Source organism: Phytophthora ramorum, assembly GCF_020800215.1.
Source record: "Phytophthora ramorum isolate Pr-102 chromosome Unknown Phyram_PR-102_s0002, whole genome shotgun sequence".
Classification (NCBI taxonomy): Eukaryota; Oomycota; class Peronosporomycetes; order Peronosporales; family Peronosporaceae; genus Phytophthora; species Phytophthora ramorum.
Genome location: NW_027150648.1, coordinates 2281766 through 2294886, shown reverse-complemented (window position 1 = coordinate 2294886; position 13121 = coordinate 2281766). Strand labels below are relative to the sequence as shown.

The window sequence follows — 13121 nt, the reverse complement described above, 5'->3', positions numbered from 1 at the left end:
TCCGTCTTCAGCTACGCTACAACTACCAGCGCGGTAGGATGTGCTGGGCCAGCCCCCCTTCTCGTTCTTTCGAATGGTTGTCTTGTAAATATGTGGAGGTGGTGTCGCTCTCTCGACCCTCGCGTGATCGCCTAAATAGTCTCGGAGTGCGGTAAGTGCACAGCTTATTCCTTGAGGTTCTTATCGATCTCGACAGCTTGTCGTTTCGCCTGCGGTGACTCAGAATCTTGCTCAGGTGTCTTCTCTTCCTCCGTCACATTGCCCTCAGTCTTGGTGTCCTCAGTCTTGGTGTCCTCAGTCTTGGTGGTCACGGTGGAGAGAGGCCGCTTCTTGCCAAGTTTTTTGCTCAGATCAATAGCGAGGCTACCCGACTCCTCCTTTTTCTCGGCATCTGGTTCCTCGTCGGAGTTGTCGTGAGCCTCAGAGAAGAAGTGCAGCAGCAATCTAGCATCTTCCGACTTCGGCTCAGGCATGGGGGCCAGCAGTGGTTGGGAGCCGTCACTAAGTCTCATGTTCGGCAGGATCTTGCGGCCACGTAGAGAAACGGCGAGAGACGACGGCAATGGTACAGATGACACATGGTGCGAACCCGGCCCAACACCACCAGCGTTTAACGACTCGAGGAAGCGAGCTTCGAGGAGACCCAACTCCTCACGCGCACGCCGAATTGCCTGGCGGTTGGCAGGTGTGTTTTCCATGGCGCGAAAAATCTGCTTGCCAATTGAGCTGTTGCCCTTGAGCTTCTTGGTTACGCGCATGGCCTCGCAGTTCAGACGCTTTGCCAGGTACCACCGCAGCGATGTGCCATCCTCGACGTCCAGCAACCCGCGCTTGAAGTAGTGGATGACCATGTTTGTGAAAGCCTCCTCCTCGGGTGTCCACTTGCCGCTGCGCAGGCCCGGCGAGCACTTGGACTTGGTAGAGCGCTTCTTGGGAGCAGGCATCCTGACGCGAGATACAGACGTGAGCACCGCAGCGGCATTGTTCGCTGCGCTGTTGATATTTTGCTGCTGCTCCGGCTGGTGAAACGAGTGCTGGAGCGTTAGCACGTCGAACTGCTGCTGTGCTCCGAAGCTTTCGCGCTCCTGTGGATTGCTGGGTCCGCTGTGCGCCAAGCTCGCGATGGCATGTGCGACGGAGTTTCCTGAGCTCATGCTGGCGCTTGTGTTGGTGGTGCTGGAGTTGGCATTGCTGGTAGCAGCGTTGCCGACGCTCTGGCTGCTGCTCACCATGGACAACATCGTCTCGGACGGAATGGTGTCTGTGTCGCTGGATTGATGGACGTTGAAGCTCCGAGGTAGCACAGCAATTCCCGTCAGTTTGGCTTCAACAGCAAAAGTCTCTTGGCTTGAGCTCTGCCTTGAAGCGGTTCGAGGCCTGTTTGAAGTTGGTGGCTCCTAGGGATTCGACAGTGAAGTGGAGGCTTCAAGTACATCGATAGACAAGAGAGTCAGCCGAGCCGGACGAACACACGTCCGCCATTCAAACGCGCAGGGCTCCGAGCATGCAGAAAAGGAGCACTCTTCCTCCTGCCTTGCCCACACCCCCACGGCTGGTGCGCTCTGCTTGCAACGCACCTGGCTTTTTTCACTCGAGCTTTGTATGAAGCACCTCAAAGACGCTGGGACAGCAACTCGATTGGCTCGATCCGCTGCAGTACCAGAACCCGCCACAAATCACAGCACGAGATCAATCAGTTGGTCGTGGGAGAAAAACACCAAAAAAAAACATTTTAGACACAGTCTCCATGTGTGAGCGGTGCACTTCAACCTACCAACTGCCGGTTTGGAGGTGCAAATAACGGCAAACGCACTCCAGCGCTGGAGATGTCAAAGTGAAGATGGAAGCCGGATCGCTGTCGCCGTGCGCTAACTGAACGACGCACTGCCGCGTCTTATCTCGCCGCGCTTCGACTTGAATAATGAGGCCTTTCTTCTTCTGGTTCTGGCCCAGGAACAGCGCTGTACCCTTTCGCCCCTGGGCTTCCATTGGCTGAAAAGGGAGCAACTTCAACTTGGTGGAGAAACTGTGCCAAGGTGCAACCTCGCCTCGTCGTCCCATGAGGGTCCTGCACAGCGCAGGAAAAGCGTCCAGAAGGACGGCGGTGAGGCCTCGTTCGGCGCGATGGTATTTTGGCACCTTGACTCACGCTGCTAATTGAGGAGAGCGGCCAAGGCGGTGGATCTTGCTGCCGAGCCCCACTTCAAGCTCTGACTTAAAGTTTGTATTGGTCAACAAATGATTGGCCGCGATTGCACAGGTACAACGAGGCGAAGTTTTACAAATCACTCGCGAGTCCCTAACCCATTGTCCACGAAGGCAACACGCGTTGCCTGCCTTCGTTTGGCCCCTGCGACACCAAGGCATTTTGCATTTGCGGAGCCTACCTTCACCCTTCAAAGCCTTTGCCAACAACGGCGACGAAGATCAAATCGTGTCACACCTTGAAGTTGTCTAGTTGAAGCGGAGATTTGGATTTGCCTCGCCACTTGGTCGTCTGAGTTCCGAGTGCTTTGGCCACCAGCAGGGCGCCGGCTTGACGAGCACTTGGCGCCACAGGAGGTGGCCACTGCGGGGGGGGGCTATTCCCACGCAAACTTATCCGCCCGTTATCACCAGCGAACTGAAGCTATCTTCAGCGCAACCGTTCATCGCTCACTCGGCACAACTACAGCAACCGCCACAAGTCGATGCGCTATTTTGTGCAGTCTCTCAGCTCGCAGCAGTACATGACTCGCCGATCGACCCACGCTCGGCGACTACATCGCGTTAACATACGTGCTCGTTTCGCCATGTGCAGAGGGGGAAAGTGACAGAGCTCCGACTCGATTCAGCCGATTGGAGCAGTCCAGTTGGTTGCTGCAAATGAAAAAAGTCGAGCTCGGCGCGACGAGGAGGACCAGCTATTGCTTACGGGCTGCTCTAAAGAGAGTGTGATCACTCTAGATGCTTGTGACCGCGTCAAAGGGAGCTGTGAGCTCGACACGAGTTGACTAGTGCGCGGGTAGTATGGTTGTGCCATCTACTTCTGTCCTTCGGGCGCACAACAGGATTTCAACGCGCGGCCTGTCCCCCCCACACACTCCTGTAATGCGCCAGTGGTGTTCAAAGCTCCTGCTCTGAACCTGTGAGTAGCCCTGTATCCGTCCATGCTCGGAGTAATTGATAGAAGGTTGCACTGAAGTTGAAGCGAACTGCGACCTTTAAAGATCTTTGTTCTGTCCAATTAACGAATTTAGCGGTTCCGGCTAAATTCACGGATTGGGTGAAATCGTCGAAACGGTCCGATCATTTCGCTTCGCTGGTCACAGTGCTGGACTTGATGCACTGCACCATGTTGTTCGACGCCTTGGAAGCTGCCTCTCTATGGAAAGTGTATCGATTGACGTTCATGCGGCACCGTATCCCTAGCAGTTTTCAGACACTGGCATCAGTTCACAATTCAATTGCTCGCTTCCACCAAACATCCAGCAGCCTGAACCCCAACGAAGCAGCACCCGCCACCAACGTCGCTGTTAGCTGATCCTCGATAGTTGAACGGCCCTCAACTCAGCACTCGTTCTGCTAACATCAAGCAGCACTTCAGCATGTCGTCCCTAGAAGGCAGCGGGTCGTTCGCCACCAACTCCACGGTCTCCGGTACGACGGTCCCACCTACACCAAGTCCAGAGGAAGCTGCTCAACTCCAGGCCAAACAGGCTATCATGGCCTACTTGCTATCCCGCTTCCACACCTTGCAGCTCTTCTTGCTGCTCGGTTATGGCATCATGTGTCTGCTTTGCATCTCCCTAGTGGTCTACTTGCGGTACAACCGCAATACGGCTCTGCGAGGAGATGCCACGGCAGCACGGAAAATCATCTTACCTGCGTTTGAACCACTGCTGTGGGTGCTGGGGTGCACCACTGGGATCTACACAGCGTTCTTTTGCTCAGCGTTGGCTACGGAGCTCTACACGTACGACATCTCCAAGCTCGCGACAGAGGTGTTCTACTCTGGCCGTCAATTCGTCTTCCTCAGCGTCATCGTCTTCATGCTGCAGAAGAGTGTGTCGGGTCCAGCACTTCGGCGTACATTAATGATCACACTGGTGCTATCGACGTACACCATCCCGCTCGTATGGATCATCACGACGTACTACCCAGCTTCCGACCTGTACGCACCGCTCACAGCTGCACGTGGGCTGCTGTTGCTGCTCTATTCGTATGTGCTAGTACGTCCGCCAGCTCGAGCCAGCAAGCGCACGCTGCGAGAGTTTTGTGTCTTTGCGTACGTCTACTATGCCCTCCTTTTCACATACAACGAGTTCTTCCGACGTGGCTACTTGGACGCGGGCTTCTACCTGACATACGCCAACTTGCTCTGTGGATCGCTCTGTCCGCTTGTTATCTGGCGCGTGTTGCGAGCAGACACAGAGCACTGGCGAGGCATGGGCCAGCGTGCCGTAGCGCTGCAGCGTCTATTCTGCCAAACACGCGGGATGCCTGAGCGAGTATCTTCCAAGGGCCTCCACATCCTCATCGAGATGCACCGCAAATTCATCATCGACTTTGCGTACCTGGAGTTACAGCAGCGAATTGGTGTGGGAGCCAGTGCTGTCGTTTTCAAGGGAGTGCTTCGCTCAACAACCGATGTAGCAGTAAAAGTCTACACCCCCACTGATTTCACGGAAGACACCGTCGCCGCTTTCTCTCAAGAAGCTGCACTTTGTGGCGCGCTACATCACCCGAACATCGTCGCCTTCCACGGGATGTGCGTCTGCCCACCTACGATTTGCTTGGTCAATGAACTCTGCGTGGGAAGTTTGGAGGATGTCACTTGTGCGGCTGCAAGACGTCGGTCAAGGCGTAGTGAGCATGGCCACAATCGTCAGCAGCTTCTTCTCAATGTCGCCTACATGTTGGACGCAGCACGAGCAGTGGCTTACCTGCACAGCTTCCGGCCGCCGTTCTTGCACCGCGACATCAAACCAACCAACTTTCTCGTGGATGCAAACTGTACCGTCAAGCTCACGGACTTTGGCGAATCTCGCTCGCTTCCTCGTGCTCAGGTCGTGAGCAACGGCCTCGTTCGTACCACCGCCGGGACTCACCGGAGTAGCGTTGGCGGATACAACAGCGAGAAAGCTTCGACTGTTGCAATGTTAGCCAGCGAAGATGGGACCACCAAGGTGCCGACAGACCGTGCCAGCATTGAAATCGCCGTCGTTGGAGCTGCCAACCTGCAGCAACTTCGAGGGTCTCTCGCATCGGCCGGGGTGGACACGAAAGCCAACAGCAAAGACGGTAATTACAGTACTATCGATGCAAACTCCGTCCGCATGACAGTCAAGGGGACGGTGGACTACATGGCCCCGGAAGTCATCAATGGGCGGGCAGGGCTTGCAGCTTACGGCGAGGCAGCCGATGTGTACTCGTTGGGTATCACAATGTGGGACGTGCTGAACCCGGGTCAAGAGAAATTCCCCGACACAGGGAACAACCATTTCCGCGTGTTTGATCTCGTACTCGAGGGCCAGCGTCCCGAGTTGGATCTCCGCCTTCACCCAAGCATCCGGGCGATCGTCGAGAGCTCCTGGCAACATGACCCGCGATTGCGCCCATCGGCGCACAGTGTGGTGAGTACGCTGGAAAGTATCCAGGAAGAACTCAGCGCCGCTTTCGCGCTCGAGTTGGCTGACGAACTAGAGGACGCCATGCGCCTTGCCAAGCCTATCGATGCTTCCAGTGCACCACTAGTTGCTCCTCATGGTTTTTTTGCCGACCAAGCGATCTCGCATATGCGCCAGCTGCAGTACGTCGATAACACCAGTGAAGCTGTACGACTAGGCAACGCACTCATGGACTCCGGTCTGCTCCACCATAGCAAGCACGCGCGCCCGTTCGAACCATCCGATGAAGTGTATTTCTTCGACGACGACAACATCAACCTTTGCCAACCGCTGGTGGTCGGCGCGTACACGCACGACCAGAATGCCAAACTCGACGGTGAGAGCGCAACGGTGATCAGCTCGTCCACGCGTCCTTCGCGACGCACCTCACACCGCTCCGGCTCCACCAACCCCTACAGTAACTCGGCACGTGTTCGCAGCGACAGCTCTCAATCTCAATCGGACCGAACACTCCTCGAAAACGGAATCTGCGCGTGTCGGAAGCTGGGCCAACGACTCAAACTGCCTAAGTCGTCCAAGTCTCGCCACAGATTTCGCCGAAGGAAGGGCAAAGGTACCAAACCACCACCTGCCACGGTAGCAAGCGATGCCAGCGAACAATTGCAAACGAGACTTCTCCTCGAGTCTCCGCACGATTCAAATGAATTCGACGGGTTCGACGCGAGTCCTTCAGCGGTGTAAGGGCAGGGTTTACATCTTGAATAGATAGCCGTACAACTTTAACCAAAAGCTGACAAGAGTGAAATTTGGATGGTTTTGGACGGGAAAATCAGTCTTCTCAATCGATAATTTGCAGGCGGATGGACCGCTTGTACATGCGGTGCGCTCCCTTCCTAGTGATGCGGTACGAGACAACGACGATTTCCTGAAGGCGGCTGTGGAAGAGTGTGCAGACGAAGTGAATGGCGCTATATGAACCGACATGGAGGTATACGAATATATGGCGGCGTTCTCGTCTCGGGTCAAGCTTTCAGGAGCTATGCCAATCAGAGCAACGTCCGAATGATATACTCCCCAAGTTTTTTTTACTGGCAAGCAGAAGTTTGGGCTTTGTACCGGGGTGCAATTGAACAAGTCAGCGTGCTGGGCCCCGGGAATCGCAAAAAGAGGGGACCAATTGTCTTGGCTGCGCACTTCCAGGCATATGTATGAATCGTAAGTTTTCATGGCGGGTATTGATGACCTCTCATCGCCAGATTTCCTGTTGATGGCAACGGAACAAATGCGAACCGAACTGTGCGCCTTGTCATTAAAGTTTATGTTGGCACTGAGGTCACGACGAAGACAGTAGTGTGAAGCTGAACCGCTTGTTCAGATTCTCTACGGACCTAGGGGGTGTACATTTGACCAGGCAGCGTTCACGAAGATTCATGTCACGTGCCCATACGAAACATGAACTCTACAGGACTGTTGATTGAAAATGCTCTAGAGCGGACCTAAGAGGTGCAACCCATGATACAACATCGGTGCAGGAACCAACGTAGTGATCCCTGGCTACCAACCCATGCAATTCTATCGACCAGGACGAAGTAGTGAACTTTCTGTTTGATGCCGTCGACTTCAATTCCTGTTCGATGAGTCTACTCGGTGTTTTTTAAAAAGATAATCGTTGATAGCACGACCGACATGGAGGTTTTGGGCCCATGGACGCAGTGATGTAAATACACGACAGCGGACAAAACGATAATGCGTTGTTTAGTGATGCCTTCGTGAATAGTATCGCTCTCAATGTCTGAGGGTTTTTGCCTAAATAAAATAAAATGCAGCCTTTAATTTATCAGTGCTTAATTTTATTCCAGTGTGCATTTTAAGTCGTAAGTTAGGATACAATCAAGAACACTCCGTTTGCTTGCAGTTCGATTAATACTGTCAAAATGTGCATCGACAGACGGCAAGAACTTCGGTCCTATCCGAGCACGGCCGATTGAAGAGATTAAGACCTCGAGATTGAGACGACCTCTTTCGTGTCGGTGCGTCGCAGAGCTTTTAGCGTGATGCACGTTTGTCGGCTCAAAAAGCAACTTCTCGAGCCCAGCACACTCGTCACCTGACTTTCGCAAAGGAACCACATAAACTCTCTACATCGCACGAAACAAGTTCTGCGTGGAAATAATGCTCGCAGCTCCCCTCGGACCAGCCGATCCAACACGAAGCCCACGTGCGAGAGCAGCACGAGATACGCCAACGTCTGGGGCAGAGGCAACAGGAACACGAAGCGCATGCGTGGAACATCCGAGTCGCGATGTTCAACTCGCGCTGTGTCCGAACCAGCACAAGGGTGGGATTGGGCTGTACGATGCGCTACCACTGCTTCAAGAAGAGCAAGCCTGGAGCCGCTAGCAGATGCGACGTCGCCCTCGTCGGGACCTCCCTGAGCTCGAAGTTGGTGATGTCGTTCCTGCCGACCTTATTTCCTGGGACTCACCACGACTTGGTAGCATCGAAACACCACCAGCTCAGCGATCTCAGCGTCGTGCTGATTGACGTCTTTGGGCCGACTCCCTCGTGGAGCACATCTTGAAATTGGAGGCATACGCTTCCACCTACCCGTTGGAGCTATAATATACCAGGATGAACATTCTTGGCGACTGCAGTTTGGAAAGCGAGATCGTACCATAAGGGTGGGTTTGGGAACGGCATTTCGGATTGAAGTTGACGCGAGGCGCACCTCATCCGCTCGCATGGCAGCCTCGTGGATTCGACAGGTGTCGATAAGGACCGACTTTGATTGTAACCTCGACTTAACTAAAAACGAAAAGAAGAAAAAAAATCAATATTATATAAACAACTTTCACGAATGACCAAACATGGTTGTAACCTCAGAGCACCGTGCCGATTTTTTTGGGATCCAACCTAGTGAAAAGGTCCTAGAAAGTTTAATGAGCGAACTCCAGGTTGTAAGAAATTCATCTATATGGCGGTGAGGTATATCAGACACGCTTCGCCTGAGTGAGCAGGCGATCTGATCTCTTCGTAAATGAGAAACCAAAGAACGCAGTGCGATATTCTATCTGTATTCAGCATGCTCACATTTGCTATGCCAATCCTGCATGGAAGGGCTAACGCGGCGCACACCCTTGTCCTTTACTCAGGCTGCAGTAGTTTTGCTCGTGATCTGCCCGGTCCTTCTCGTGGAGCTCCTCGCCACAACCATTTCCGCACACGACAAATCTCATCGGGCACTCACGCTGATGTCTCTTGAGCGTGTTGCAGATAAACACTTCGCCACAGCCAAGCGGACACCAAATCGGTCGGAAGGCACACTCCCATCTTTCATGGCGTTCCTGTTCGTGTGCTAACAGCAACTTCACAAAGCACTGGTACTTACACGTCACCTGACGCATTCTACACTCGTCCTTCCGGTGTTGAGCCACTTGTGCGTGCGTTAAATCCGACTGACCGCACAGTCCACACACAGTCAAGCGATTTAGGCACTGTGTACTCTGGTGCGTTGGTCGTTCTTCCTCGAGAAGCCTTTGTTCGCATTGAGCGCATGTTACGACACGCTTACGACAGTCCTGCGCAACGTGGACATCCATCGTATGCAGTGGAACACGACGACCACAGCCTAGTGAACATAGACTCAAGCGGCGAGAGCATGTTGTCGAAATGTGGTCGTCCATCTGCAGCACAGGCACGTTGTTCCTCCCACAGCGGTTTGGACATCTCTGTTGGCGCAGTTCGCATTCGTCACGCTCGTGAATTACTTGAGTGTCAGCAAGGACAGTCTCCGTACAACCCCATTTACACTGAACACGTCGAAGTAAGCACATCGCTGTCTCGTGACGAGAGCGATCCTTCAGCAGTAAATCGTTAATGGCACATCCATTTCGACAGCGCACGTTGCGGTGTGGACAATCTCCCGTCAAGTGGGCTTTCACATCTTGCCATCGTAGCTGGAGCACTTGCAGTTCTTCACCATCACGTTCTTCGGTAATTGTCGGTGGCGTACACTGGAGCGGACAGGGGACGAACCGCACAGGGCACTGTGTCTTTGCGTGGAGGACGTAACGCTGGTAGAGCATGCTCTCTCCACAGTCACACACCACCACACGCAGCTCGCATTCATGCTGAAGGTGCCTGATGCGCTTTTGAAAAGTAAAGCGAATGGAGCACTTCTGGTTTGGACAATTGACCAGTCGAAGTTCGCACTCATGTTCCATGTGATCTTTCAGCTCTTCCGCCCACAACGTTTCCACGCCGCAGTTATTAGGACATGAAATGCTGCGCTTGGGACACTGGCGGAGCTCGTGCTCTTCAAGAGGATTTGTATCCTTTACCACGTCTGCTTGTTGAACGAGATGGTCCTCGAATTGGGCCATGAAGCCACAGCCCCACTTGCAAACACCGTACAACCCCGATATCGCACTCACCATTCGTCCACGACTACCACCCATGGCTGCTCCAAGTAGCCCTGTAATCTCAACGAAGCCACGGTTGTGTGCGTAGTCCAAAGCTGTTTTCCCACTCGAATCGTGCAAGAACACGTTAACTTCTGGGCAAGCCAACATGAAACGAACGAATGCCGCTTTTCCGTTGTCTGCGGCTACCATTAGTGCTGTGCAGCCATTTAGTCGACAGGCAAGATTCAAGCTTGCTCCCCGCTCAACTAACACTTGGGCACATTTCAACGTGCCGTAAAATGCTGCAGTTCCCAACGCGGTCACTCCATGAGAGCTCTCGAAGTTTACAAGTGGGCGATTCATGGTACGATCCAGTAGATATTCCACCGCCAGTACGTCTTTGCCATCCTCGTTTGCCACGTACAGCTCCTCGACACAGGCTGCCATCAGGGCTGACAAAGCGCCAGTACTCGTCTCATAGTCCGCAAACGCTCCATCATCTAGCAGACGTGAAACTGCAACGAAATCGCGCGAGAGGATGGCCGTCTCAAGTAACGCGTGTCTCTCCTTGAGCTCTGCTGTCTTCTTTATGACGCTTCTTCTAGTTACAAGCTCTTTTCGGCATCGCTGCCTCTCAGCTTCGCTCTTCGCTAAAGTATCGCTGACGAACTCTGCTGTAGCGGAGTAGAATGTCACATCGAGTGGTTCCCAGCCTGTTGACACTTTGAACAAGCGGCTGTCGTAGTATTTCAAAGCGCAATTTAGCGTATCCATCAGCGTCATCGGTCCTTGAAAGTTTTCGGTCCCTTCAGCTACATTCTTCCCCGCCTTCTCTTCCCTCACAAGGGGGTGGAGCTTCCACTTACCTCGACGTCTCACCATCTCGTGCACATCATGCGATACTGGTGCGATTCCCTCGAGTAGAGCTCCAGGATACACGCGCTCAGGTAAAACGTAGGTCTTCTGCCAGGGTCTTGCGTCTTTCGACAGCAAGATTGCTGCGATTTCGGGATAACCATTCAGCACAGCTTCGTGAAGTGCGACCCGGTGCGTCTGCCTAAAGTGTACCAGTTTGCGCTTGTAGTGGCCAACGATAAACGCATGCGCCACATTGCGAACAAGGGCCTCTGCCGCTGCATCGGACCGAGGCTTGATACCACCGACACTGTTTTCCTGCAAGCGACGCTCTCGGTCGAATTTCTTGCGAAATTGAAAATCGCGCACAAGAACCTGAATAAACGACGCACACAGGACCTGTTCCTCAAAATGATGACCGCAGCTAGCACCGTGCGATAGTAGCATGTGGACGATGGCCTCATTACCCACTGCACAGGCAAACGTCAGCGGTGTGTGCCCGCTCAGTGCTGCATAATTCAGCAGCTTATGAGTATTTAGACGCTTCTTGGCCACTTCGAGCTCGTTTTCAGCGGAAGCGCATTGGTGACGCACTACTTCTACCTCCTCTTGACGAGCTGGAAGGGAGCGGGCTTCAACTTGAGCCTCGAAGCTGGTATGCTGCTGCTTTTCGCGTGTCACGGTGAGAGCAACTTCCAATTGGCGTTTGCGCTCCACGAGAACTTGGCGTTCCGACCGCGCTTTATATTCAATCTCGACGCCTTGTATCCAAGTTGCCAGAATGCCTACGATGTTTCCACGGAGCGAGTCGGCCGGAGGAATTTGGCTGTGCGTATTCCGTTCTCCTGCTTCGCTGGGACTTTCATTACTGACGGAAGGTGCACGGTTCTCCTTAAAAGCAGCGGCACACGCAGCAAAGGCAGGCGTTTTCAAACATTCACGGCGAACCTTGGACATTACGTCGGGAGAAATTGCCTGCTGTCTGTAGCCCCGAAGTCGACGCAAAAGGCTTCGGTCCATCAGCAGAGCCTGCGCAGTTTTCCACCACTCTACATCTGTGTACTCTGCTGCGTTGCGGCGCCCTCGAGGAACTGCTCCGCAGAGTAGCGATAGCGCTTTAACCACCACTAGAGATGTTTCCGATGGAACATGTGAATTAAGAAGTTGTGCGATATCCTGTGCTGTGATCTCACGTATCATGGCTAGCATATCAGCTTCTAGCGCATTAGAATCAATAGCTGACGCTTCCTCGGCCTTTTCTACCTTCTGTAAGCGACGACAGCTATCATCCACCTGAGACGATAAGTGAACTGCTTGGACACGCTTTGCCTCAGTTTCAGCGATGCTCTCGTTAAATACTTGAACCGTTTCTTCGAGCTCGACACGGGCCGCCTTTGCTTGTTTCTCCTTAATGACCACCAGTTCCTGAAGTGCTTCGACCGGGTTTGCGATAGAAGTTGCATGGCTTGGTTTGGAGCTGTACTTGAAGCATTGAATTAGGTGGTCGTAGTTGGAGCATGCGATAGCGATGAATAGATCACGCTGGTGGCGCTCAAGTGCTACGTGCTCTTCCAGTATCTGAATGATCTCTACCCATTTTGAAACGTTTCGTGCTTCCGTGTCATTTTTCTTGGTACCGCTCGAAGCCGCATACTCGTGCACCATTTGGATAAGATTCCTACCTTGGCGATTTGTGTGCGAGACATTTGCTCGGTTGTCAACAAATAATTTCACAAGGACAGCGTCTTGGGCAATGCAGGCCTCTGAAAGCGGTGTTCGACCGCGAGAAGTTTCAAGGTTGATGTCGGCTCCGAATCGGAGCAGCAGCTGAACTAAATCTACGTTTCCTAGTGAGGCCGCCAGTACCAGTGGAGAAAATCCGTTCGCAAATTCCTCGTTTACAGCGTTGGAACCATCGACGTTCTGCAGCATATACGTAACGAGATCGAGGTCCTGACATTTTACAGCCCAAAGCAGCGCACTTTCTCCGTGAACAGCACACCGCACAAGTTGTCTGCCTTGGTGCCATAACCGAATTGGACGAGCACACAATTTCCCGCCAACACCACAGGGGACGATTCGCTGGCGACAGCGTTTCCAGTGATCTTCAAAGATATATGCAAATATCCACTCTCGACAGCCCGTGGGGCACTCCATCACGCGCATTGAACACTTCGAATTCAGATGCTCATCCATATCGCAGCAAGGCACGTGCAGTCCGCATTGGTTTTGACAAAATAACAGGCGTCTGAGG

General features: G+C 53.2%; 4 protein-coding genes across 4 annotated transcripts; 1 reads left to right on the top strand and 3 right to left on the bottom strand.

The window, feature by feature from the left end:
* Positions 1 to 164: 164 nt before the first annotated feature.
* On the bottom strand, positions 165 to 1241 carry KRP23_2130 (uncharacterized protein; the record flags this gene model as incomplete). The annotated part of the gene is made up of 1 exon (XM_067886823.1): positions 165 to 1241. One exon carries the CDS (start codon positions 1239 to 1241, stop codon positions 165 to 167), a length of 1077 nt encoding a protein of 358 aa, XP_067749469.1.
* A 346-nt stretch (positions 1242 to 1587) lies between these two features.
* On the bottom strand, positions 1588 to 1989 carry KRP23_2129 (uncharacterized protein; the record flags this gene model as incomplete). Its single annotated transcript, XM_067886821.1, has 2 exons — positions 1588 to 1651; positions 1775 to 1989. 2 exons carry the CDS (start codon positions 1987 to 1989, stop codon positions 1588 to 1590), a joined length of 279 nt encoding a protein of 92 aa, XP_067749468.1.
* Positions 1990 to 3587: 1598 nt separating this feature from the next.
* On the top strand, positions 3588 to 6350 carry KRP23_2128 (putative serine/threonine-protein kinase/receptor R826; the record flags this gene model as incomplete). The annotated part of the gene is made up of 1 exon (XM_067886820.1): positions 3588 to 6350. One exon carries the CDS (start codon positions 3588 to 3590, stop codon positions 6348 to 6350), a length of 2763 nt encoding a protein of 920 aa, XP_067749467.1.
* Positions 6351 to 8728: 2378 nt separating this feature from the next.
* Positions 8729 to 12532, bottom strand: KRP23_2127 (uncharacterized protein; the record flags this gene model as incomplete). The annotated part of the gene is made up of 2 exons (XM_067886819.1): positions 8729 to 9064; positions 10043 to 12532. The coding sequence occupies 2 exons, from the start codon at positions 12530 to 12532 to the stop codon at positions 8729 to 8731; spliced, it is 2826 nt and encodes a 941-aa protein (XP_067749466.1).
* Between the last annotated feature and the right edge of the window lie 589 nt (positions 12533 to 13121).